The 27,953-nt window shown below is 37.2% G+C and overlaps 1 protein-coding gene and 1 long non-coding RNA gene across 5 annotated transcripts in view; both read right to left on the minus strand.

Moving 5' to 3' along the window:
- Positions 1-27,953, minus strand: part of WAPL (WAPL cohesin release factor) — a 77,385-nt gene that overhangs the window by 43,235 nt on the left and 6,197 nt on the right. For 2 of the 4 annotated variants that reach the window (XM_082406715.1, XM_082406712.1), the window contains exons 3-4: positions 8,732-9,775; positions 5,873-5,991 (exon numbers count right to left, since the gene is read on the minus strand). In XM_082406715.1, coding sequence (XP_082262841.1) covers positions 5,873-5,991; positions 8,732-9,775 — 1,163 coding nt within the window. The remainder of the gene's footprint in view (positions 1-5,872; positions 5,992-8,731; positions 9,776-27,953) is intronic. The other 2 variants (XM_082406713.1, XM_082406714.1) reach the window with 2 other exon arrangements.
- On the minus strand, positions 12,048-26,836 carry LOC309635488. The gene is made up of 2 exons (XR_014248857.1): positions 26,734-26,836; positions 12,048-26,044 (listed from the first exon to the last, which is right to left on the minus strand). It is a non-coding gene; the product is annotated as an uncharacterized lncRNA (long non-coding RNA).

Raw genomic sequence — 27,953 nt, forward strand, 5'->3', positions numbered from 1 at the left:
GACACAATTCCACTTAAAGAGGGTTTTGGGCAAACCTTTCAATAGGAGGTTAAAAAGGAAATTAAAACATTTACTGAAGCCTCTTTGGGGATTAGATCAGGACTATTGTTTTAAGGCAGGCTTTACTTATATTACATCTTTTAAATGAGTTCAATCTCATAGCTCTTTTGGTTTCATAAATTAATAATGATTTTCTTAATTTTCCTCTGACACTATCCATCAACAGTAAATAGGTCTTCTGCCTACCTGGTTGTATGACCTGATTTACTTTAGGCCAGAGAGATTCCTTCGTAATCGGGTCAAGTACATGTACACTGCTGCCTCCTAAGTCGTGTTAGTAGGAAAGAAATATATCCAATATTAAGTTTAAAACTAAGTTTAAAAAAATGAACATAAATAAGTACAAATGAACTCAAATACTGAATTAACATACACAAGATAAAAATTACTTCAAAACTTTTGAACACATTACTATGACTCCATCCTTAGTGAAATAATCTAAAGACAAAAAGAACTGGAAATTAATTTTAACTTCACTTAGTGTATTTACTGTTCATAATAATATTGGTGTTATAATTTAAAAAGTAATGTGTGCTGTAGAATAAAGCAAGAAAGCTAAGTACCAAATTCTGAAATGTTAAATTTGAAATGAAACTATCAATATGACTCAGTTTATTTTTCAACGTATTTCATAGCTCTGTCCAGTGAAAGAGCCTAGAAGCAATGAACACACCCAGCACTTAGTTCTGGGTTTCTAAGTATTAATCCCCACAAAAAGAACCAAGGATCAGGATCCTTGGATGGGTCCATGATTGAAAGCACAAGATAAGTCTGGGTCATCTTTTGTGCAGAAAGCAAAAGAAAAGCTCAAAGATGATGGGCCTATATCAAAAGGACACAAGAAATGGCTTGAAATGGTTTACTCTGGCCAAATCTATTATAAATACATTTAGTAAGTAAAAATTATTGAGTCTATAGTGAAAGGAGTTCGGGGTTGGGATGGGGAGAAAGAAAACTCCCTTTTTACAAAATTCCAGTTATTAAATGTAGAAGAAATCGCAATTAGAAAACTCACCATTCTGTAACTGTCAGTGTAATAACTGATGCAGGCAAAGATCAACAATGGATGCTAAAATGATGAGGTGAAACAATAATGGGGAACAGAATATTCACGAGCTGCCAGAGTAACACCCAGAAGCTTACTAATTAAATTATAAAAGGAAAAACATACTTTTATTTTGGGGAGATCCAGTGGTCACAACCTTCAATAGGTGGTCAAACAATTTTGAGTGGAATAACCAGGTATTACATACCTTCCGATGTGATGCAACATACACAATATTACTTTGAGGCATTCTTGCCAAAATATGTTTAACCTCAGCCTAATCAAACATAGAGACTTACTCCCTGTGTTCTATGACACCATACTACTTTAATATAGTGGAGTAACAACTTACATCATCAGGAAACAATCAGATAAATTCTGAATGTGAAACATTCTACAAGACAGATATCCTGGGCTCTTAAAAACAAAAAATAAACAAACAAAAAAAAAACAACAAAAAACTAGTGCCATGGGGAATTTTAAAAAGATGAGGGGACTGCTCAAGATTAAAGAGACATAACAAGTAAATGATTATAGTTTGGGGAGAAAAACAGCACTAAAAGACATTTTGGAGACAGCTGAGGAAAACTAAATATGGACTGGACATAGGACTATATCAAAGAATTACTAATTTTCTTAAGTATTATAATCATATAACCACAGTTAGGTATGAGATCGTCTTTTTTCTTAAGAAACGCATGCTATCTCAACAACTTACTTTCAAATACGACAGGAAAAAATGTTATATAATATATATACACACACACACACACACACACCCATATATGAAGAGAAGAGAAAAAGGGGAAGAGGAAGGGGACTGTGTGTGTAATTATGACAATTTGGTGGGGGGGGTGGGGATCAATCTAGATAGAGGAATATAGTTATTCATCACATTGCTTTTTTACATTTTCTGTATATTTTAACTTTTTTATAATAAAAAGTTGAGGTGGGAGAAATAAAGAATGCTTTAAAGGACTCAGGAAACTCTTCCAGGGTGTCTACAAAGACAAAACCATTTTCACAATAATAATATGCTGTTTGCCTTTTTCACTTTGTTGATATTTGCAGGGATGGTGCAAAAGCAATGCTGGGTAAAGCTGTTGGTGCCTCAGCATGAATCAAGGTAGGGGCTCTGAACTGTATTTAGGTAGTCATATTCTTCACTGCTACATACTTCACAGTTAAAAAATAAAATGCCAGTTTCACATAAGAAAAAAGCCCTTGATAAAGGAGTGAAAATTACTATTAAATCATAACCCTAAAGTGCACTAATGGTCTATGTGACAAAACCAGTGTGCCTAAAACACTTCTGTTGCATACAAAGTGTGGTTGTATCAAAAAAAACACTACTGGCTCAAGTTTCAAGCTGAACTAGCCACTTTTTTTCTGAACACCATTCTTTACTTGAAAGACTGACAAACTATGCTTATACAGACTTGGGTATTAGGCAGACATTTTCTCAAAAATGAACAAAGTAGGCCTGTCATTGCCAGTCGTTTTCCCTGAAGTATTTTCTGCCAATGAAAAAATTTCAACTTTTAAGCAAAAACTAAAATTCTGGAGAACTGTGAACTTGATAGCTTCCCAATACTTAAAAGACTTTTCTGATGAGTTTGGCAGTGATATTAATGATATTTTTGATACTGTATAATGAAGTGTGTCACCATTGAAAGATTTAGATAAATCAGTCTAACCAGTATTTTCCAAATGACCAATGTATAATGTTACAAAGCATGCATGTGTAAAAGATCCATTCAAAGGCAAGACAGACCAACAGATTTTAATGCAACATTATGAAAGGTTCACTGGCAGGGTTTTAGATTCCAAGCTGCAACTAATCTTTAAGAAACTCCTGGGGTAGGGACTTTCCTAGTGGTCCAGTGGGTAAGACTCTGCGCTCCCAATGCAGGGGGTGCCTGGGTTTGATCCCTGGTTGGGGAACTAGATCCCACATGCCACAACTAAGACCCGGCGCAGCCAAATAAATAAATAAATATTAAAAAAGAAAAGAAACTCCTGGGGCTTCCCTGGTGGCGCAGCGGTTAAGAATCTGCCTGCCAATGCAGGGGACACGGGTTCGAGCCCTGGTCCGGGAAGATCCCACATGCCGCGGAGCAACTAAGCCCGTGCGCCACAACTACTGACCCTGCGCTCTAGAGCCCACAAGCCACAACTGCTGAAGCCCACGTGCCTAGAGCCCGTGCTCTGCAACAAGAGAAGCCACCGCAGTAAGAAGCCCACGCACCACAATGAAGAGTAGTCCCCACTCGCCGCAACTAGAGAAAGCCTGTGTGCAGCAATGAAGACCCAACGCAGCCATAAATAAATAAATAAATAAATTTATTTATTTATAAAAGAAACTCCCATTTTTTTCAATTTTGGTGTAATGTCAACAAAGAATGTCCATAATTATCTGAAAAAGCTACTTAAAATACAACTACTTATCTGTGTGAGGCTGGATTTTCTTCATATTTTTTCAACTAAAACAACATAATGAAAAATACTGAATATAGAGGATATAAGAATCTAGCTGTTTTTTTAAAAAATTTTATTGAAGTATAGTTGATTTACAATGTTGGGTTAATTTCTGCTGTACAGCAAAGTGACTCAGTTATATATATTCTTTGTCATATTCTTTTCCATTATGGTTTATCACAGGATACTGAATAGAGTTCCCTGTGCTATACGGTAGGACCTTGTTGTTTATCCATCCTAAACATACTAGTTTGCATCTGCTAATCCCAAAGAATCTAGCTGTCTTTTACTAAGCCAAACTTTATAAAGAGATTTGCAAAAAATGTACAACAATGCTACTCTTCTCACTACTTTTTTTAAGAAAATAATTCTCGCTAAAATGTTATATTAACATGTAATGGGTTACTGTTAAGTGAATTATTAATAAGTATCTTTGAAATATGTTTTCACTTCCAATTTGATAAATATAACATATATAATCAAAAGCTTTCTGGGATTCTTAATAAAATTTTTAAGAATGTGAAGTAGTCCTGAGACCAAAACATGTATAACTTTTACACTAGAAATCAACACATGCCATACACAATTTTATAAACCAAAACCTCACCTAAGCATTAAGGGCTATAGCCATTACACCACACTACCCTGGCCCCTGGCTCCAGAGCAAGTTAGCTCTGTTGAAATGAGCATTAAGTATTTTTTTTTCTGGTGGGGGGTGAGCACCTGGGGCTGCAAAAGTATAACACAATCACTCTGAAAAGATTCCTAACTGGCTGTTTACAGAGGTAAAAGAATAAAAATAAAATGAGGCCAGATAATATGGACACACTCATTCTTTAGTTGCTTAAAAGTAGTTCAATCTACAAAAAATGTCAACAACTTCTAACTGCAATTTTCAATAACAAAACTGTTTAACACTATACAAGCTATTTAAGTAAAGGAATATTTTTTAAAAAAGGTAAAGTCAAGCAAATTATTCTCAATACCTATGCTGGACCATATTAAAATGACTTATATAATGCATAAGAATGAAGCTGGACCCTTAACTTACACTATATACAGAAATTAACTCAAAATGGATCAATGACCTAAATGTAAAACCTAAAACTATAAAACCTAGAAGAAAACATAGGGAAAAGGTACATGACATCCAATTTGACAATGATTTATTAGATATGACACCAAAAGCACAGGTAACAAAAGAAAAAAATAGATAAACTGGACTTCACTGATATTAAAGCACACTACCAAGAAAGTAAAGAGACAATCCACAGTGTAGGAACATCTATGTGCAATTTATGTATCTAATAAGACATTAATATATAAAGAACTCCTATAACTCAACAATAAAAAACCAAACAACTTGATTCAAAAATGGGCACTGAATAGACATTTCTCCAAAAAAGATATACAAATGTCCAACAAGTACATGAAAAGATGCTCAACATCAATAATTAGGAAAATGTAAATCAAACCACCATGAGATACCATTTCCCACACATTAGGATAGCTATTATCAAAAAAAAAAAAAAACTCAGAAAATAAATGTTGGTGAGGATGTGGAAACATTGGAAACCTTGTGCATTGCTAATATGAATATAAAAATGGTGCAGTCAAGGTGGAAAACACTTTGGCAGTTAAACAAAGACCTACCATATGTCCCCCAAATTCCACTCTTAAGTATCCAAATCAATTGAAAGCAGGGACTCAACTAGCCAAAAAGTGAGAACCACCCAAGTGACCATCTACAGATGAATGGATAAACAAAATTTGGTATTCAGCCGTAAAAAAGAAACATTCTGATATATGCTACAACAGGGATGGACCTTGACAACATAATGCTTAGTGAAATAAGCCAGACACAGATAGACAAACATGGTGTGACTCCACTTATATGAGGCACCTAGAATAGGCAAATTTATAGAGACAGAAAGTAAAACTGTGTTTACCAGAGGCTGGGAAGGTCAAGGTGGAGTTATTGTTTAATGTGTACAGTGTTTTTGTTAGAGATGATGAAAAAGTTTTGGTTATAGGTAATGGTGACGGTTATACAACACTACAAATGTATTTAATGTCACTGAATTGTACACTTGCATATAATAAAGACTATGTTATATATGTTTTACAACACTTCAAAAAATGGTTACAATGCTTTTAAAAAATAATTTACATATATCCTTTGAAAGACAAAATTTAATTGCCATGATGTTTGTTAGTAATTTTTAAATTAAAAAATTAAGAGTTGAGCCCTCCAACAATAATACAAATCACTGATAGTGCTTTACTTACCCGTTTGGGGCCACTAAAAATCTTTCTGGTATTTTCCTTTGATTTATCTCCTTGTTTATTTGGGGGCTTCTTCACACTTTCAGGCACACCAGGCAAATCCTCTGTAAAATCCAAGTTTTCTGAAATGGTAATCAAAACTAGCTAGCTTTCTATTATTTCAAATTATCTACCAGACAACCTATGAACATTTTGAGGAGAAAGAGGCATATTGTGGGGAGAAAAAAATAAAGGAATAAAAGCACCACAGAGTTGACAAAATACTCCAATGATATTAAGTCTCATTCTCCCGTGCTCACTCCCTGCTTGTCCCCTACTCTAAAAGAAAATCAGAAACCTAGTTGCTATGTATGTGCTCCAGTTTTACTGGCAAAATCAATTCTTTTCCAGAATAATTTGTTCTTCAAAGTTCATATAACTGCTAGTTATCTATCAACATTAACACTGGCATGGTCTAGTTTAAACACACACACACACCCCATCAGGTGATATGTACCTGTAACATTTTTCTAGAATTTAAGTACACTGAATCATGTTGGCCTTCAAAGAATGCCTGCTTATATCTGAAGAGGCCACATTTTTAAAAAAACCCAAAAAAGGATATAGCTATATCCTTGGCAAAAGATACAGAATGACCTAGTACAATGCAGTTCAGTGGTCTGTGGTACTCCCACAAAACTAACCAAAGGATTACATTAATTTCCAAATGGTTACATTTTTTTCTAGCCTAAACGAAAACAAAAAAGAAAAAAATAGGAAGGGGACTTCCCTGGTGGTCCAGTGGCTAAGACTCCACGCTCCCAATGCAAGGGGCCCAGGTTCGATCCCTGGTTAGGGAACTAGATCCCATGTGCATGCCGCAACTAAGAGTTCGCATGCCACAGCTAAAGATTCCGCATGCCGCAGCTAAAGATCCCACGTGCCGCAACTAAAGAGCCTGCACGCAGCAACGAAGATCCCGTGTACGGCAACTAAGACCCAGCACAGCCTAAATAAATAAATATTTTTTAAAAACTAGGAAGACTTTTCTCTATCCCAACCCTGAAAAATGTTTGCTGTTTCATACACTGTATGAAGACTCAGATTCCAACTTTGGATATATCAATCAAACAGTCTCTAATTTTTAAACATATTTGGTATCAACATGACGTTTTTCAAAGGGAGCCTAATGATTTAGGATAACTTGCTATCAAGGTTAGGATAAGAGCTAAGAAGGTTGTAGCAGGACTGGAGCTCAGGTTTCAATACATAATTACTAACCACCCTCCTGAGAAAGCAAATGTAAAGCTGTCTAACCAGTCATATCTCAAGCGACTAGCAAGGCTGCAGCAAACTTCAGTTCTTCAGAAGCAATTCAACACAACGTTGAATTCTCAAAATACTCTTATTTTTAGCAAACCTATTTTTAGGCCAAATGAAGCTAAATGGTAGGTAGCCTCAAGTATGAGACACTCTATAAGAGAATCTATATGTAAAAATACTGTGGGATCTTTCGTTGCAGCCTGTGGGCTCTTAGTTGCGGCATGAGGGATCTAGTTTCCTGACCAGGGATCAGAACCCAGGTCCCCTGCATTGGGAGCATGGAGTCTTTTTTTAAAAAAATATATTTATTTATTTATTTATTTTTGGCTGCATTGGGTCTTCGTTGCTGTGCACGGGCTTTCTCTAGTTGCAGAGAGCAGGGGCTACTCTTCACTCCTGTGCGCGGGCTTCTCATTGTGGTAGTTTCTTTTGTTGCGGAGCACGGGCTCTACGCGCGTGGGCTTCAGTGGTTGTGGCTCATGGGCTCTAGAGCACAGGCTCAGTAGTTGTGGCGCACGGGCTTAGTTGCCCCGCGGCATGTGGGATCTTCCTGGACCAGGGCTCAAACCCGTGTCCCCTGCGTTAGCAGGCGGATTCTTAACCAACTGCACCACCAGGAAAGCCCCGGGAGCGTGGTGTCTTAAACACTGGACCACCAGGAGAAGTCCCTACTATGATAGTTCTAACTCACCATAATGACTCTTGTTCTATGACCCTAAAAGGACAAAAGCTCTATTTAACAAGTAAACTGATATAGGAAAAATGTATTTGGTTAAATACAAATAAATTTAGCCCCTGTATCCCAGAGGCTTTCACATACTCTTCCTCGCTCAACAGTCAATCCACTTAACAAAGCCCTTGTCAAGTAGTGACTTACTCATAGCAAAGCTAACCTATTTCTTTTGTTTGTCTCTCAGTGGAGACTATCAACTCCTCAAGGACTTCAAGTCATTACTGGTCCTACTATCTTAAGGGACAAATTAATTTTTCACTGATAAGAGTGTATAAATACTTAACTAGCACTTTTTAATTTTATTAAGTCAACTTACGAGGATGATTCTTAAGATTTAATCTTAACTTCATAAATTTAAGATTTCTTTAGAATGTTTTTTAACATTTATTGATTGATTATGCTTTTTTATTTTAATTTTCTAATATTTCCCTCATTACAACCACCTAATATCAATATAGTTCTAAATGACCAAAATCTATCCTTATGTCTCCATTGCATTTAGTTTTTCAAAGCTGAAACATCAAGATGTTCAGTATCCCTATACACACACACACACTTTAAAATTCTCAAGTGCTAATGGTAGAATTAAAATACAAATATGAAAAGACTCCCCAATTTACAAACTGGTTCCTTAAAAGGTGGGACTTTATTAACATTTAAATGCTGTTATCTTTGGATAAGGTAATCTTCGGCACTAAATAGGTACTCCTATTAAAATTAAATGTAGTAGCAAGCTAAAACTGAGTATCCAGGAGGAAACTAAGTAGCTGTTATGTTATTTAAGCCTGAAAAACACGTTTACTAGTAGTTTTTTTTTAAAGTCTTACCTGCATTATTAGTACTAGACTGACTGTCCTGGGAATTATCACTGCTTTCTGGAGGAGGCTGCAAGGAGGGTGATGGAGCCGTTTTAGATCTTTTTTTGTTTGTCTTTCTTTCCACTTGACAGTCATCATCTTCATCATCTTCACTTTCACTGAGATCATCAAAGCCAAAATACTTAATTTTGTAATTAGAACTCCCAGAACCTCCTTCATCACCTCCTGTCTCATCATGATCTTCAAAACCAAAAAATTCAAGTTTAACATCCTTTTTAGATTTAGTATTACTAGGTCGAAATCTAGTAGTGGTCTTAGACGTTGCAATATCTGCTTTTTTTCTTAGCCGGCCAGCTTCTCCCAAATCTGCAGGAGTTGATGCAGTGAACTCATCCATGCTGCGTTCCATAGTATCCTGTATGGTAACATTACAAACTGACAAGCAAGATGGATGTAAAACAGTATAATCTCTAGTCCGTCCAACCGTCCCTCTAAAACTGGTCCCACAACTTACACTGCCTTTCTTTGCCTGATTCAGGCCATCTTTACTTGATTCACTGTTTGCTTTGGCTAAGGCCTGACTGGTGCCGTCCATTAGCTTATCAAAATTTGATGCTCCTTGTGAGGATTTTGCTTTATTGGCCCTACAATACGTCCTACAGTTGCTTGGCCTAAGAACACTTTGCATGATATCTTCTTCAATGGCTTCATTTAGATTTTCCAACCGATTTTTAAAATCCTCATCCTTCATCTCCAAAAGAGGATCACTATCCAAACTTAAAATACAATCTTCTGATCTGCTATCTTCAAAGTCATTATCCCATTCATACAAACCAGTTCTTACAGATCCCTTGATTGAAGATGTTTCTGATGGAGATTCTGACCTTCTTCCAAGCTGGGAGTTCCAAGTATCATTTGTTTCTTTGATTTCATCAGCTTTGTATCCAGAAGCCACTGTAGTTTCTGCATTGGGTTTCTTAGTACTGTCTTCAGCATTTTTGTAAATATGGTGACTATTTTTTTCATGTTCTTCACTAAAGTTCTCCACTTTATCTATAAAAATGAAAAATAAGTCAAAGGATAAAAATATGAGTGACAGCAATGTAAAAGTTAACAAATAAAAGGGACATTTGGTTAATTAATAGTACAATTAATTATGAAATAATTGCAATAATTTTAAATTGTGAAAAAAATAAATGTTTACAAATCTGATAATTCCCCTTCCAGTATACAGCTCTCATGTCTTCCAGTGACCTCTCCCTAGGCATCCAAGTCCCTTAAAATCGTCACCCTAAACTCAAGAGATTTCAGCAGTGTTAAACAACAGGATCAATTCAGAATGACATATAAATAACTCGGCCAAACCTTCTAAGACGTACTATGGATTTTTCAAATAAAAATGTTTAACCACTGTAAAGCAATTATACTCCAATAAAGATGTTTTAAAAAAATGTTTAAAAATTATTTAATAGAACCTAAACAACGTAACACAATTAATGAAAACATTCTGGCAGTATCTACTTCTCTGGGGTAGGGTTGCCCATATGGCATGCCAGCTCTGTCTAGAAACCTGTTCCAGGGTCAGGTTTCTTTACCTATTTCTGCTTTCCATTCTTTTTTCTAATCCTAAAAGCCATACAACTTCAAGGCTCTTTTTTTTTTTTTAAACAGTGGCTCTGATGCCTAAATTACATGGCTACAGTGGCTATTTATCCATATCAGCCAGTGGTAAATCTTAAATTGCCTATTCATTTTGTACTTGGGGAATTCATTTTTGTTGTCTTTAATTTTATCATCAGAAATATTTTTTAAATTTTTCTAAATGAGATGGAAATGTGATTCAAACTGGTACTACAATTAATTCTCCAAGCACTTGTTAGTAGAAAAAGTTGGGTTAAATGTTTATGCCAAATAATAAAATTACCAAAAAACAAAACAAAAAACCACCTATATTTAAGAAAAGTCATTTACAAATCTCAATTAACAAACCATCAAATAAAAGCAAAGGGATGCTTTACATGAATTCACTGTACAATTTTTAATGCTACCCAATGGGTGTAAATGTAATTTATATTTACTTACCTCTACAAAGCAATTAATTTATAGGTATACCTGTTTTATTCTTGGATATTTCCCAGCCAAAGGCAAGGAACTATAGTTTTCATAATCTCAGAAGTACCAAATCACTAAGTATACAATACTGAAAAGATAAGAATTAAAAGCTGACTCTGACATCTGATACTTTCTTAAAGGGGCAGAAGCAAAGCCAAGTTTAAAACCAAATCTGAAGAAATGATACCCGTGCTCTCATAACAAGTGGAAAGAGCACTAGTAGCTGAATTTGGAGACTTGTGTTGCCCTAACCAACTAGCCCTATAGAGCTCAGGCAAGACCCTCAACTTTGGGCGTTTTCCTGAGGGCTTCAATTCCCTCCTGTGCTCAAAAGGGAAGCCACTGACCCATACTACTTTACAGCATTATTAAAGGAATTATTTGCTAAAAAATGCCTATGGGAATGCTTTGTATGCTTAGCTACACAGACGTCTATGAGATGTCATTAAATGTTATACCACACCACTTTTAGTTACATAGCATTCTACTGTCTTAATGTCACAAAATTTATTTAAGCTGTTTCTAATTGTTTTATGTAATAAACATCCTTCTGACTCAAAAAAAAAAGGTTATGTTACAGTAAACTTTATTATCCATGTTTTTAAAAATTCCTACTTTAAGTTTTACTTACCACTCCCATTTCCCCTAAAGTCAGAGAATATGTGTTGTGTTTTAACAGTTACTATTCTCATGGGCTGCCTTTCATATGTAAATCTAACTCTGTTGTGAGTATACCTTATAAATTTAAGTGCAAAGAGTAATAAAGAGCCTCAGAGAAAGAAGTTTTGTCACTAAAAGTTATGTCACTAGTAAATACAATTTATTCATGTATTCAATTATATAGCATAAATAATCCTACAGATGAATTATTAAAGTATATTATATAATTTTTAAACTTCAGAAATACACTGCATAGATAAAAACTAATTTAATCAACAAAGAGTTCTGCACAAGGAAAGCTATCTAAGTTTTCCACAACAGTATTCTGATATATAAAATAAATGCTTTCTACAGTCCTTCATCATTTAGGTCTTCAAGAAATATTCTTAACTATACCTTCAGAAGAGAAAGCAAGGCTATCTTGTCCTAAAATGCAAAATAGCAATTACTTTCAACTGCCCTCCTTCCTCAAACATCCCAGCTTCCTTGTCAGATAAACTCACTTTATATCTCAAAACATCAAGGGCGGGGAGGGGAAACAAAAATGAGTTGGTTTTTTTTTCTTTTAAAATGGCTTTTACTGAGACACTTCAGGGCTTCTGCAACATTTCTACTTGGAAATCTTTATTTCCAGTTCTTAGGTGGCTAAACCCTTTTCTGTATGCCAACAAGGCTCACTCACACCACCTTAGCAAGGAAGCATACTCATCTATCTTTGCTCAAATGTCCAACCTGGTACGCCCCCGCGCCTCTTTTTTTTTTTAAACAGAGAAGATAAATATCAGTATTTACTCTGTTTTAATCTAAACCAGCTATATAAACAGAAATGTATTTCTAGCAAAGATAACAGTTTAGGAGTTAAACAGATGAGTGCCAGCTCTGCCACTTAGTGTCTAAAATGACCTTAGGCAAGTCACCTTAACTTGGGACAGGGACTTCCCTGGTGGTCCAGTGGTTAAGAATCCGCCTTCCAATGCAGGGGACTCGGGTTCAATCCCTGGTCAGGAAACTAAGATCCCACATGCTGTGGGGCAACTAAGCCTGCACACTGCAACTACTGAGCACGCAGGCCAAAACTAGAGAGCCCATGCACCACAACTACAGAGCCCATGCGCTCTGGAGCCCATGCACCACAACAAGGAACCCACAGGCCAGAGCGAAGGAGCCCACAGGCCAGAGCGGAGGATCCCACGTGCCGCAACTAAGCCCTGACGCAGCCAAAAATAAAATAAAATAAACATTAAAAAAAAAAAGAAGTTGGGACAATTTCTTCATCTGAAAAAATGAGCTAATAAAATCTGTCTCAAGGGCAAGTTGAACAGATAAAAGAAGATAAAAGAAGATGTATCTAAGGATATATGCAGGTTACAGAGCATCACACAAATGCAAATTATCACAGCTGTTACAACTCTGCCACAATATAGCATATATTTTTAATAATCTTTTAGTGAGACATTTCTCAGTGGAATTTAACCTGTATGTTCATCAATATTCCCTTAGGTCCCGTGTCTATCAGCTTCAAGCAAGGAATCCAAAACTACATTCTAAGGCCTACTGTTCTTCCTCAGTCTAAAGGGTGAAGATTGGATATGTAGAAAGTTTTCAGCAGAAGACTTAGCCTAGCACCATCTGCAAAGATACTTAATAAATGCTTTTTAATATCACTAGATTTTAGTATCACTGGATAGGTACTCAATCTTTTGTATATTCGGTAATACACAAGGGAGAGAATTTAGCATAATAAAGGCTACGTGGAATTTGAGAAACATGGTATTGAACCACACAGCTAAGACAATAACTAGACGTGTAAAAATTTGGCAAGTCGTATTTCCTCTCTAAGCCTCATTCTGCTTATCTAAAAAACAGTACGCAACCTCACATTAAAGATTAATTAAATGCCTATTATTCCCTTAAGATTCTTAATTTTGAAAGGAAACAGAAGATTCCCTTAAAAATAAAAACACATCAGTACCTGCAATAACATGAGTATATATGGTTTTATACAGGAAAATAATCAGGTGGGATAATTTAAGGCTTCCATGCGTAAAGTGAACTCTGAAGTATTTAAAAAGTGGGAAGGGAGGTTTGATCAGAGATTTATGAATGATTTCATGGGATCTGCAAATCTTGTGACACTGTGTGAAAAAAAATGCCTGTGCACACATTTTTCAGGGAGAGTATCTATAACTTTAGCAGGTTTTCAAACACTCCAAAATATATTTTTTAATTGGCAAAGGACAAGAGAAGGAGCAAAATAGCTGTGGGAAATCAGTATATGTTAATTGCAGAATTTCAAATCTCTATGGGACGGATTATTCAATAATGTGTACTGGAACATCTTTTATCTTTAACCATAAAGCAAAAGAAATTTCATCAAAATTAAATGTCCATTAAAAAACCACTATTTAGGGAATTCCCTGGCAGTCCAGTGGTTAAGACTCCACACTTCCACTGCAGGGGACATAGGTTCGATCCCTGGTCAGGGAACTAAGATCCCGCATGCTTCAGCGCAGCCAAAAAAAGAAAAAAGAAAAAAAGAAAAGATTAAAACACACACACACACACACACACACACCAAAAAACGCTATTTAAGAGAACTACCATACCAGAGAGAGAGAGAAGGAGAGTGAGTGTGTGTGTGTGTGTGTGTGTGTGTGTGTGTGTGTGTGGCCGGGTCAGGGCTGGGGGTTGATTACAACTATGTAAAGAATGCCCCAACTCAATAAGACACCCAATAAAAATTTAAAATAGAAAAATGATCAAGAGACTTGACCAGTCACTTGATAAAAAAGGATATTCAATAAACATATAAAATATAAATATATTAAAAGGCATTGACATTCATTGGTTATTAGGAAGATGCAACTGAAACCATAATGAGATGCTACTAAACAACCACCGAGAGAGTTATAATTCACAATGCCAAGTATTGCGGAGGAGGTAAAGCAACTTCAACTGTTCAGAATGGAAATGGGAACAGCCACTCTGGCATTATCTACAAAAGCTAAACGTAACAGTTACCCTATGACCCAGAAATTCCACTTCAAAGTACTTACCTAAAAGAAATGTATGCATACATGCACTAAACGACTTATTAAACTTAACCATACAAAACTTCCACTTTTAAAATAATCAAGTATTAGCAATTCCACGTAGTTCAACGTAAGGGAAGTAACACTTATGACAACATCATTCCAAAACAAAGAAATATAAATATCCATTAACAGTACAATCAAAAGTGGTCTATTAATACAAAGAAATACTGCAGAGCAATAAAAATAAATAAAACTACATTTCTGTAGGAGTATATCTTAGTACAATCACTACAGAGAGCAATTTGGTAATACTTTTTAAAATTAAAAATGTACATATGAAAGAAATAGACTGACCCTGAAGCAAGCTGTTTTATTTACTCTACAAATAACTCTCCATGAGTATGAATAACATAAGTAACAAGGAAACTCACTACAACATTGTTTCCTGATTTCTGTTTTCATAAACAATACAAATACCTATCAATAAAGAACTAATTAAATTATCATACAACCACATGTCTGAATACTATATAGCTGTTAAAAAGAATGAGGCAGGTCTACAGATATGGTTGCCCTTAGGGAAAGGGATGACAGAAGGATAAAGGGAAAGTCTTCCATACCTCTTGAATTTTATATTGTCTATAAATAGTCTATTCAAAAGCCTTAAAAGTAAAAATTAACAAAAAAAAACAAAAACAAAAAGTAAAAATTAACAAAGGTACATATTAAGTACCTTAAACTGTAACAGTGGTCCTACAGTTATCTTTTTTTGGAGTGCTGAGCTGTTAAAGAATTATATTTATGTACGAAATACAGTGTCTGGAATTTGCTTCAAAATAATCCACTGTTGAAAGGGAGTAGGTGGTAATAAAAATGAAATAAGACTGACTATGAATTGATGTTTATTGAAGCTGGATACACACACACCCCTGTATAACTGTATGCTAGTCTGTATATACAAACAGCATATATACTACCTTCACCCTTCTTAGAAGAAAATGAAGATATTTCCTTTCACTTTTCACTAAACCCATCATTATAGAGATGAAGAAAAGGCAGCCCAGAGAGGCCAATGATGACAAAGGCTGCCAATTAAACCAATGACCAAGAGATCTTATAAAAAGAACCATACCAAATTCTAATACATATTAACTACCTCTAGTGGTGGCTGCTGAAAATTGAAATACTAAAACAGATAAACCATCTTAACCCACATTAATATAAGAGGTCTAGATGAGATGAAGAGGTAAAAATCTAATGTGTTGGGCAAATTGCAATGAGTATCACCTGATGTGCTAAATACTAAATTTAAACAAAAACCTTTGACTTCTAAGGAGACTGTACAGATGACAGAGAAGTGGCTTTGGAGACCATGACCCATGAAATACAGTTGAGGTAACGAGAAAAGTTTAATTTGTGAGGCAGGGGGGATGTGCCACCATTACATGGCAAGCTGCCTCTAATCTGAGTGGCTGTCATGCAAAGAGAGAACAAACTTATTCAATGTGTAGAAATCATTCAAATTCACAGAAACTAAAAGGACTGATGAGCATTAAAGGTCAATTAGAGGGACTTCCCTGGTGGTCCAGTGGTTAAGACTCTGCGCTCCCAACGCAGGAGGACCGGGTTCAATCCTTGGTCAGGGAACTAGATCCCGCATGCCTCAACTAAGAGCCCACAGGCCGCAACTAAAAGATCCTGCATGCCGCAACTAAAAGATCCTGCATGCCGCAACTGAAGATCCCACACGCTGTAATGTAGATCCTGTGTGCCACAACTAAGACCTGGTGCAGCTAAATAAATAAATAAATAAATAAATATTTTCTTTAACAAATCAATTAGAGCCGTCCAATGAAGGGGATGCCTAGGGAGGAGAGTGTACTCCCTTGTCATAAAAGAAGTATTTGATAAAATGGGGCTTCATCAAAACCAGTAACTTCTGCTCTGCAAAAAACACTGTTAAGAGAATGCAAAGACAAGCCACAGAGTCAGAGAAAATGTCTGCAATAAATATGTCTGATACAATACTTGTACCCAGAATAAAGAACTCTTAAAATTCAGTGAGAAAATAAACAACCCGATTAAAACTGAGCAAAAAAATGTGAGCAGACGTCACCAAAGAAACTATACTGTTACCAAATAAGTACATGAAAAATGATCATTAGTCATGAAGGAAACGCAAAAGGCTGATTTCCTTAATATACTAAGAATTCAGGGCTTCCCTGGTGGCGCAGTGATTAAGAATCCGCCTGCCAGTGCAGGGGACAAGGGTTCGAGCCCTGGTCCGGGAAGATCCCACATGCCGCAGGGCAGCTAATCCCGTGCACCACAACTACCGAGCCTGCGCTCTAGAGGCCGCGAACCACAACTACTGAGCCTGCATGCCACAACTACTGAAGCCTGCATGCCACAACTACTGAAGCCCGCGTGCCTAGAGCCTGTGCTCTGCAACAAGAGAAGTCACTGCAATGAGAAGCCCACGTACCGCAATGAAGAGTAGCCCCCTCTCACCACAACTAGAGAAAGCCCGCACGCAGCAATGATGACCCAGCGCAGACAAAAATAAACTAATTAATTAATTTAAAAGATTTCTATGAAAAAATATATATATACTAAGAATTCTTACACATCGATAAGTCCAATGAACGTCCCAGCAGAAGAAGCAGGTAGAGACACATAAAAGCAATCAATAGAAAAAGAAATAGAATGAATTAATAACTTATGAAAAGACACTCAATTTCATTCACAATTAAAAATCAGAGTACACGTTATATAATTATATCTCAATAAAGCTGGAAGAAGAAAGTAAAACAAAGTTGTTTTACTAGTACTGTCCTAAATACTTTCCATCTATTAATTCGTTTGATCTCTTAGCAACCATCTGATGTAGGTACTATTACAAGTTCACAAGCTTTTATCCACAATTCTAACATCTAAAAAGCTCTGAAAACAAAGTTTGCTCATAATGCATTTTGAAGCAAAACCTGACCTCACCTAAGTGAGGATACTGATAGTATTTTCTTTTTCTGAAGAAACAGCTGTCTTGATTAGAGTGCTACCTAGCCCCTGACGGGTGTTAATGTAAAATACATACACTTCCTAAATTCCAAAATAATCCCAATTTCAAGATAAATCTGGCCCCAAAGGTTTCAGGTAAGGAAATGTGAAGCTGTATCCCATTCTGCAGATGAGGGACGGTAGATTTCAGTTTGTAGACAGTTGACAGCCACATAGTTAAGTGGTGTTTATTGTCTGAAAAATAAAGCAACTTTTTAAAGAAAACAAAAACACTGGAAGCAACCCAAAGGTCTGACATCTACAAGGAACTGGTTAAGAAATTACAAAACATAGGTAAATTGACACACCATGCAGCAGTATTTTTAAATAAAAAAGGGAGGGAGGCCAGAAAGAAAACTTTCATATACTGACATAGAATTATTCCCAAGATATATTAAGTGAAAAAGCAAGGTACAAAACAACACGTTATCATTTTGCATATCTAAATACACACACGTATATGTAACTGTTTGTATTGCTTGTAGGTGCACAGCATATGTCAGAAAGGGTAACAAAATTATGAATGGTCGATCAAGCCAAGAGGAACTGGCACAACTGGAGAAAGGGGCTGGGAAGCTTTTAACTAACCACTATCATTTTGTACCATGTGCAGATATTTTTAAAACATAAAGATGTATATATTCTAAAGCAGAAAAAATTAAATCCCCAAAATAAACAAAACATTTTTTTTCTACTTTCAGCTAGACAAAGTCCAAAGTTCGACAGAATGATATGCTAGAAAAAAAAAGCCACACTGTTAGTGGGAAATTTGGTAATATCAATTGAATATTTAAATGTATATTCTTTTTCAATTCTAGATGTTTCAACTTCTAGAAACATCTTCTGCCACGATACTGACATGACTCTCAAAAACATAAGTAGAATGATGTTCCAAGTAGCATTTATTTGTAATAGCAAATGACTAGAAACAGCCAAACTACTCCTAAGAGACTTAAGTATGGTACATCCATATAATGGAAAACCATGAAGCTGCTAAAAAAGAACAAGGTAGATTTATAAATACTGATGTGTACATCTTAAAGATTTTTCCGTGTTTTTTAAGGCACAATACACTATACACACACAGTATACACAGATATATATCATGCTCCCATTTATGTGTTTGTTTTTAAGGATACATAGATTTACATGCTGTGCATATTAAAGATAATGAAAGTATATATAAGAAATTGTTAACAGCACTTGCTTCTGTGAAAGGGAACTGATTTTTCACTGTCAGCGAAGGTATGTGGCTATCTATCAAGGGCACTTAAAAAGTCACAGGAAAAACATGGCACATCATCTTCAGTGGGTCAGTTTTACTCAAAGATCTGGAAGGTAAAAAGTACTTAAAAAGTTAAGCATTTCAAGTGGTAATTTAAAATGTTTTTATATTTTATAAAGCATACCTATCAAACACAAAGCCAACATGTAATTTTAAAGATAAAACAGTAAATATAAAACAACTTCAGGGACTTCCCTGGTGGTCCAGTGGTTAAAAATCTGCGCTTCTACCGCAGGAGGCACGGGTTCAATCCCTAGTCAGGGGACTTAACATCCTGCATGCCGCACAGCATGGCCAAAAAAACTTCAAAAGCAGCATTCAGCTGGGCCCACTACACAGAGCAGTCCAAGTCAACTCAACTTCCCCTCAGTCCTCATTAACAACAGCCCATGGAGAGCCTTACTGCCCACTGCCATTGCCCACCCACACACCAAGAAGCTTGTCTGCTCCTGTGGCCTCCTGCTCAAGCTGCCTAACTCTGCCCACCCTTGCAGAAGAACAGGGAACACACCCACATACCCAAGCCAATACTCAAACAGTAGGCCACCCTGACAATTAACTCTTCAAACTAGATACACAGACCCCTGGAGTTACACAAAGACCTTCCAAAACATATACAGGCACAATTAAGTTTTAGGGACATTCATTTTTAAATCCCCATCTTCCTCATGTACTCTGGTCCAAAAACTGATCTACCAACCCATCTGGGATTAATCATTCTTCTCCCATGTTACAAATAATGGCATATCCCTCACCTACCCCTAATCTATGATACACTGCTCCTACTCTGGCATGACCTATAAAGAAATAATGTGATACATTATTAGTTTCTGTGCTTAATAACTGAGTAACTCTAATGTCTTGGTAACAAATCCTTTGCATGTCAGGTGGTTCCAATTATTGCTTTCCAAATAGAAACTACCATAGCAAAACTCTCTCCATTCTTATTTTTGTCAATATGGTATCCCAATATTTACATGTATTAAGAAATAGGAATAGGGACTTCCCGGGTGGCGCAGTGGTTGAGAATCTGCCTGTCAATGCAGGGGACACGGGTTCGAGCCCTGGTCTGGGAAGATCCCACATGCCGCGGAGCAACTAGGCCCGTGAGCCACAACTACTGAGCCTGCGCGTCTGGAGCCTGTGCTCCGCAACAAGAGAGGCCGCGATAGTGAGAGGCCCGCGCACCGCAATGAAGAGTGGCCCCCGCTTGCCGCAACTAGAGAAAGCCCTCGCACAGAAACGAAGACCTAACACAGCCAAAAATAAAAATTAATTAATTAATTAATTAAAAAAAAAAAAAGGAATAGGTTGATGCCAAAGACTTCGTAATTCCAGCAACAATATTCATCCACATATACATGAGCTAATTGAAAAAAGGCACCACGCATATCATTAAGAGGTGTATTTCCAATAAACTTTGCCTTTAAGACTCACAGCAATCACATTTGATCAATTATACACTAATAATTGTGGTCATAACTTAATCTAGAAGAATTTTTAAATACTTAAAGCATCAGAATCACAGAAAATTCTTAAAAGTTTACATTTAAATTTATACACATATTTTTGTACAAAGAATTATGAAAAGATGACCATTAAAAAACATATTCAGGGACTTCCCTGGTGGCGCAGTGGTTAAGAATCCGCCTGCCAATGCAGGGGACACAGGTTCGATCCCTGGTCTGGGAAGATCCCACATGCCGTAGAGCAACTAAGCCCGTGCTCCAACAACTACTGAGCCTGCACTCTAGAGCCCATGAGCCACAACTACTGAGCCCACACGCCACAACTACTGAAGCCCGTGCACCCTAGGGCCCGCGTGTCGCAACAAGAGAAGCCACCGCAATGAGAAGCCTGTGCACCGCAACGAAGAGTAGCCCCCGCTCGCCGCAACTAGAGAAAGCCTGCGTGCAGCAACAAAGACCCAAAGCAGTCAAAAAAAAAAAAAAAAAAAAAAAGACATATTCATTAGGATCAAATCCTAAAGGGGAAGTGGGATAGAAATACAATTTCAAAAAGGATAAAGGGTGCTGTAAGTCTTCTGGCTGTTAAAGAAAAACTTGTTCTTTTATTTTTTTTAATGTACGAAAGTGAACAGCAAATACTTATGTATTTGTAAGCAAGAAGGTGATTACAATAAAAGACAGGATAGCAATTACTTTGAGGTGAAGGAGGGGACACAAGGAAGAGCTTCTGGAGTGGCTGGCACTATTCTGTTCCTTGATGTGGGTGGTGGTTACAACAGTGTTGCTCCTATAATAATTCACTAAGCAAAACATGTATTTCTAGATATTTTATTATATTGTGTGATTTTCTGTATGTGTTTTTTTTTACAATAAAAAGTTAAAGAAATCACTATGATACCTATTGCATGTCAGTTTTATTTTAAAATGTCAATATTTACAGGAAATTATATTATTATTTTACAGAAAATGTATATCCTTTGCAAGCATTTCAATATTTTCGTGACCAGCAATCCACACCTAGGTACGTACCCCAAGAGGAATGTGGACATATCTCTACACAAAAACCTAAATGGAATTGTAAGCAACTTCATTCATAATTGCCAAAAACTGAAAACCCAAATGTCCTTCAACTAGTGAATGGATTGTGGTACGTACAATGGAATACTAGTCAACAATAAAAATACTGAAACAGTGCTTGCTTCGGCAGCACAGATACTAAAATTGGAACGATACAGAGAAGACTAGCATGGCCCCTGCACAAGGATGACACGCAAATTTGTGAAGCGTTCCATATTTTTGGCATGGACATATATACACTACCAAACGTAAAATAGATAGCTAGTGGGAAGCAGCCGCATAGCACAGGGAGATCAGCTCGGTGCTTTGTGACCACCGAGAGGGGTGGGATAGGGAGGGTGGGAGGGAGGGAGATGCAACAGGGAAGAGATCTGGGGACATATGTATATGTATAACTGATTCACTTTGTTATAAAGCAGAAACTAACACACCATTGTAAAGCAATTATACTCCAATAAAGATGTTAAAAAAAAAAAACTGATACATGCAACAACGTGGAATACTCTCAAAAGCATTATGCTAAATGAAAAAAGCCAGACTGAAACTGCTACATACTGTATGACCTCAGGTATATGAAATTTTGGAAAAAACAAGGCTTCAGGGACTGAAAACAGATCAGTAGATGCCAGGGTTGGTGGTGGGAGAAGGGACCCACCACAAAGGAGCATGAAAGAACTTTTGACATGAGGGAAATAGTCTCTATCTTGATAATGATTACCTAATTGTGTACATTTCCACAGTTTTTTTTTTTTTTTTTTTAAGATACTGCACCAGTTATCTTCTACTTGCCCTTCCAGATCTACTCTCCACCCTGATCTCAGCCCTGGGAGACTGACCTGTAATAAAGTTTCCTTACCCTCAGGCTTCCATTGGGTTCCATCTATGAGGAGCCTCAGGACAGAGGAGGGAAGGAGCAGAGTTAGGTTCAAATACTTTATCCTCCTCAAGCACCCTCCTTAGGAGGTCCCTTCAACAGAAGGATACTGCTCTTCTTAAGGTGGCCTCTAAGTGGCTAAATTAATCGCTTGCCCCTGTGAAACTGGGTGATAATAGCTTCACTGCAGCTAACCCAGGCTAGACTTTCCCTAACATTCCTCCCACACCTTTGTAAATAGCCTAAAACCCTCCAGGTTTGAGCCTAACTGGGGCCCGCCATGTTTCCAAGTGTGACCTTGACTGATAAATCAAGATGAAAACTTTAAAAATATATGTATGAGAGGGCAAACACATCTTGTCATCTACCTCCTCCTGTACTCTAACCCTCAAAATGTACCTGTACTTCTTTCCCATCTCCTAATCCAACAACCCACTGCCCCCACCTCCCCGTACCTTTTAAGTCCAGAGTATTCAGGCCTCAGTGACCAGCAAACTCACACCCACCTGGGGGTCATGCCCTCTATCACCTCCTTGCCCTAACTGAAACCTGACTAAGGACGCTACTTCTCCTGCAGTGCCCTCTAGTATCTCAGAGAAGGATGGCTTGCCCTTTATACAACTATTACTACTCCCCAATCTTATAAAAGCCCATTCCTTTGAGGCTTGTGCCACCTGGCTAGTTACCCTCTAATATTCCTCATATCTGTTATCTAACAACCTCTTATTCTTCATTTAAGGATTTTACACGAAGATTTACAATCTACCCCTCCATGCCACTTTCGCTATCATCCTGAATTCCACCAAATTCCAACCCCCTGACCTCCCAGTTCCTTAATCTTCTCCCATCAACAGTCTTCTACATTCCATCTGAGCCACCAGTTCACAGTTTCATCCAGGAACTTGTCATGTCCTAAAATGCTTCAACTTTCAAATATTAAAATCAGATAACCCATATTTTAATCACTACCAACTATCCAACTTGCTTGTTCCAGTAATCCTATTCTTGACTTTTATTTAATAAGACTCTCAGTATACTGACCTCTCTTCTCTCCTTTCTCCTACCCACCCACCCTGTCCAGTTAGTAAACTTTAAACTGCACAGTCCATCATTTCAGTCACTCTCTGGTTGATAACCTAAATTCTTTCTTCTCTATCTGTTCATTCCATATCTACTCAGACAACATGCCAGTCCAGGGTAATTCTCATTATTCTATCCAATATTCTGTATTTTGTGCAGGTTCTGGCTAATAGGGCCTACTAAAGAAGAGGGGGAAACACACATACTCAATGGGGAGATCAGCAATCATGAGTTTTCAGTGATACAAACTTCAACTAAGGCATCAATAATGTCCAGAAATTCTACTTCCTCCCTAGACAGCTCCCTCCTTCTCCACTTTCTGCAACATCTATTTGAACCCTTTGCTCCTCCCCTCCAGCCACCACATACCCCTTCTTTTTTCTTTCTCCCTTTCAGAGATGACTTCTTTCGCCACTTTACGGAAAGAAAGAAAAAAAAAGCAGCTTTTGTTCATAAACCACCTTATCTTCCATCTTCCCATTAAACTCACATTTTCACCCACCTTTCCTCCTAGCCAAGAAATGCAGCATCCCTTCTCCTAAGACCACTCCCCCTGGGTTTTGGATCCTACGCTTCAAGGTTCCCTTGTATAATCAAACCTTCCAGAACCCCTCATTTATCTCTAGCTGCCCCTTTTCTTCTCTCCTTCTAACATCTTTAACAAGTTGTGTACACTTGCCAACCCCATTTCCTCGCTGTGTACTCACTGCTCAGACCACTTCTATCCAAGCTGTAAAGTCCAATGCCTGCTTTGCAGTCCTCATTTTCATTGATTTTACAGCAGGAATTCCAATTCAGTAGATCCTTCATGAAACACTTTTCTGTTGGATTCTATAAAATATCACTCACATGATTTTCCTTCAGGTACTCTAGCTTCTCCTACTCAATTTCCTTATCTAGTTTTTCTTCCTCTTCTCTCCATCCATTAAGTATTGCAAGTTCTTCACAGTTCAGTACTTTTCCTTACATTCTCTGTAATGACTTCTAATCCTGTACTTTCAAATAACATTTATATGCTGAGTCGCAAATTTACCATCTCTAACCAAGACTTCTTATCTAAGTTCCATACCAGCAGATCCTGCTGCCTCTTGAACATATCTCACAAATATCTTAAACTCAATGTATCCAAAACTGAACTCACGAACTTCCCCTCATAAATGTCCCCTTATCTCAATGAATGATACTACAACCTACTCAGTTGCTCACATTAGATACCTGGGATTCATTCTTTATGTCTCCTTCCTTAAAGCCCACATCACCAAGCAGGTTCACTTTTATACTTTCCCAGTGCACCAGCAGGTCTCAAGTCAAATGTCAGTCTTGCCCCCAGGCCTCACTCAGACTAGGTAAATTAGCCTATGATATATTTCACAGCATCCTATATTTTTCTGTCATTTTCTGCAGAAAATGTTTGTCTTTATGCAATCTCTTATTCTTTATTCAATCCATCTTGCCCACTAGAATGTGAAAAAGCAAGATCTTGTTCATGGACATACACCCAACACCCGGCATACAGAAGACACTGAAATTATAGCTGGACGGTTGGAAGGAAGGCATCCCCACAACTACTTATGAAATATTCATCCTCCTCTACCACCAGAGGTCTGGAAAAGTTGAGGACTATTTCCTGAAGAGTCAGGGGCTGAACCATAAAAATATACGGTGCATCATCTTGTTCTAAATTCTAAGAATATGGAATACATGTTGAAAATGCTCTGAAAAACAACAAACATTACAAAAATGTGTTGCCATTGTTTTAGAAATAGTTATTTATCATAACCAGCAGAAGTCAACAGTTCCATCCCTAGAGGGCAGAGACTATGCTTACGGTTTTCTTGTACCAGCTCACGGCTGGTATTCAACCTGGATCTGAGAAGAAACTTATTAGTGATTACCTGCACTTGTGTTACTGCTCAAACCCTGAGAATGAACCTCCTTTCACAAAGAAACTCCTTTACAAGAAACTAAAGCTCTACTTTAAAACAAAATGTATTTACTTGAAATTACAGTGTCTCTCAGAATTTGCATATTGTTAAATTTCCACACAGAACAAAAAATTAACAAATAGAAGATACCTATTAACTATAAAAATAAGGTCAGCTTTCTTCAGTAAGTCTTATAGGTAGTTTGGCCTCTATTCTTATTAAAAAGCAAATTACTTAAACAGAGGCAAGAGATAATCCGTAATTTGTTGTCAAAGTTATTTCCAACATCAAGAGAAAACTCACTGTATAGTGACAGTCTATTATTTTAAATATAAAGCTTTAAATATGATAAAATTAAGTTCACTCACATCAGAATACAGCAGCACTGTATGAAAAGAACACTTTGGACGTTTCTCAGATCTTCCACTGAATAGTTCAAGTTATTCAACTTCTCTGAACTATGCTTTACCCCCTCTAAAATGGGAATAAAGCCTGCCTTAAATAGTTGTGATTAAAGAGCAACTGATATATAAAGGGCTTAGCACAAAGTAACAACAGGCATCTTCTCTTCTCTCTTTTTTTTTCTTTTTTGGCCAGCTTTGCAGCTTGCAGGAGCTTAGTTCCCCGACCAGGGATCAAACCCGTGCCCCCTGCAGTGGAAGTGCAGAGTCTTAACCACTGGACCACCAGGGAAGTCCCTTATCCTCTTCTCTTAAAAGAAGCTGATTTCAGGTATGACAAGTATATTCTATATGACAAATACATTCAATATCTAAATGAAGGCAGGTAACTCTTGCTGATGCTATACTTGCAGAATTCTTCAGTAATCCTTATTAATCACCTGTACTTTATCCAATGAGTAGATGACAATCTCTCAGGTCACAAGTTCCTGGCCTACTTTAAGCTTTCAGGACTAGAACAATTCATTTCCCTTTCTAAAAACCATCTTCAGTTCTAAATCAAAGTTGCTAATTTCCTGACAATAACGGCCCTCTAACTTATACAAATACTCAGTACAGCTTTAAGCAAATGGAAAAAATTTTATTGGCTACAAAGACAGTCATGCAAATTAAGAGCCTATGCCATAGTTATCTCAATATTTGGCAGGATATGTAGACTGAATCCCAGCTGGCTAGCAAGGAAAGTGTGCCAAGTAGAAATACAAGTCTTTACACACTTTATTCTGGAGCCCAGATTAAAAACCTGCAGCAGAAAGCACAAAGATGGAAAATAGAAGTAGCTGCATATAAAAGGCAAGAGAAGCTTTCTTTTACCCCTAATGCACATAGCCCTGGATTCCAAACTTTATAAGAATACTCCAAGATCTCTCAAAAGGTCAAAGTTTTAGGTCCTGCTAAAAGTCATTTTTAAGTGTCACACTGAGGATTCACTGGCTTTAATGATAACTGCAACTAAAGTATCTACAGATAAAATAACAAATCCTGAAGCTGCTTTAAAATAATCCAAGAGAGGGAATTCCCTAGTGGCACAGTGGCTAAGAATCCGCCTGCCAATGCAGGGTACACAGGTTCGAGCCCTTGTCTGGGAAGATCCCACATGCCGCGGAGCAAACAAGCCCGTGCGCCACAACTACTGAGCCCGCACACCTAGAGCCCGTGCTCCACAACAACAGAAGCCACCGCAATGAGAAGCCCGCGCACCGCAATGAAGAGTAGCCCCCGCTCACCCAACCAGAGAAAGCCTGTGCTCAGCAACAAAGACCCAACATAGCCAAAAATAAATAAATAAAATAAATAAATTAAAAAAATAAAATAAAATCCAGGAGGCAGAGACTAGTGTGTACAATAGATGGAACAAGATTTGCCATATACTGACAACTGTTGAAGCTAGAAAACGTTCTTTTTAACATTCTATTTTTGTGTGTCTGAAAGTTCCACACTAAAAAGTTTTTTTTCTTAAATCAAGGTTAGGATGTTTTAGCAACTCAGTCCTTCCCTGCAGTTCTCATTCAGTTTGTAATCTTGCTTCTGGTTCCCTTACCCACCAAGCATCTATTCGGAAAATAGCAACCATCATATTTTATCATGACCTCATTCTGGGTTTCCTCTTCAAATAAGCCACAATCTTAAAAAGCACTATCTGGTATAAAATATTTAAAACAAAGAATTTTAATAGTACCTAAAAATTAACCACATACTCCCCCATAAAGAGATCTACTTTAAAACTTAATGCCAGGAGAAATGATATAATAAGTCTGAGCTTGGATAAGTCCTTTTCACTGATGTGATATAATTCTGCAGCAAAAATGGTATGAATGAGCAGGAACATTCCACTGGAAGGATACCGAAGAAACTGACTTGTGCACTTTAAACAGAATAATCATAAAATTTCCTGTACATGACCTGCAAAGAATTTCTGAGACCAAAATAGGTGTACAGCACTTTTATCTGAAGTCCAAAATTTTATCATTCTCAAAAGATCTCTAATTCAAAAAAGGTTTAGGAACCACTCTAGATTTACAGAGACTCCTTTTATCAAAACCTTAGGTTTGAATTTCTAAACTTCAACTAAAATCAGAAGGCTTTCTGAACGATAGCAAAGGCAATGACAATCTGACAGACATAATGCAAGAAAAGAGTCTAGGCACAGAGAAATGCCCAAATTTTAGAGAAGACGGGCAAAAAAGGAAGCTCATA

The sequence above is a fragment of the Balaenoptera borealis genome (genome assembly GCF_965194805.1).
Source record: "Balaenoptera borealis genome assembly, chromosome: 10".
Taxonomy (NCBI): domain Eukaryota; kingdom Metazoa; phylum Chordata; class Mammalia; order Artiodactyla; family Balaenopteridae; genus Balaenoptera; species Balaenoptera borealis.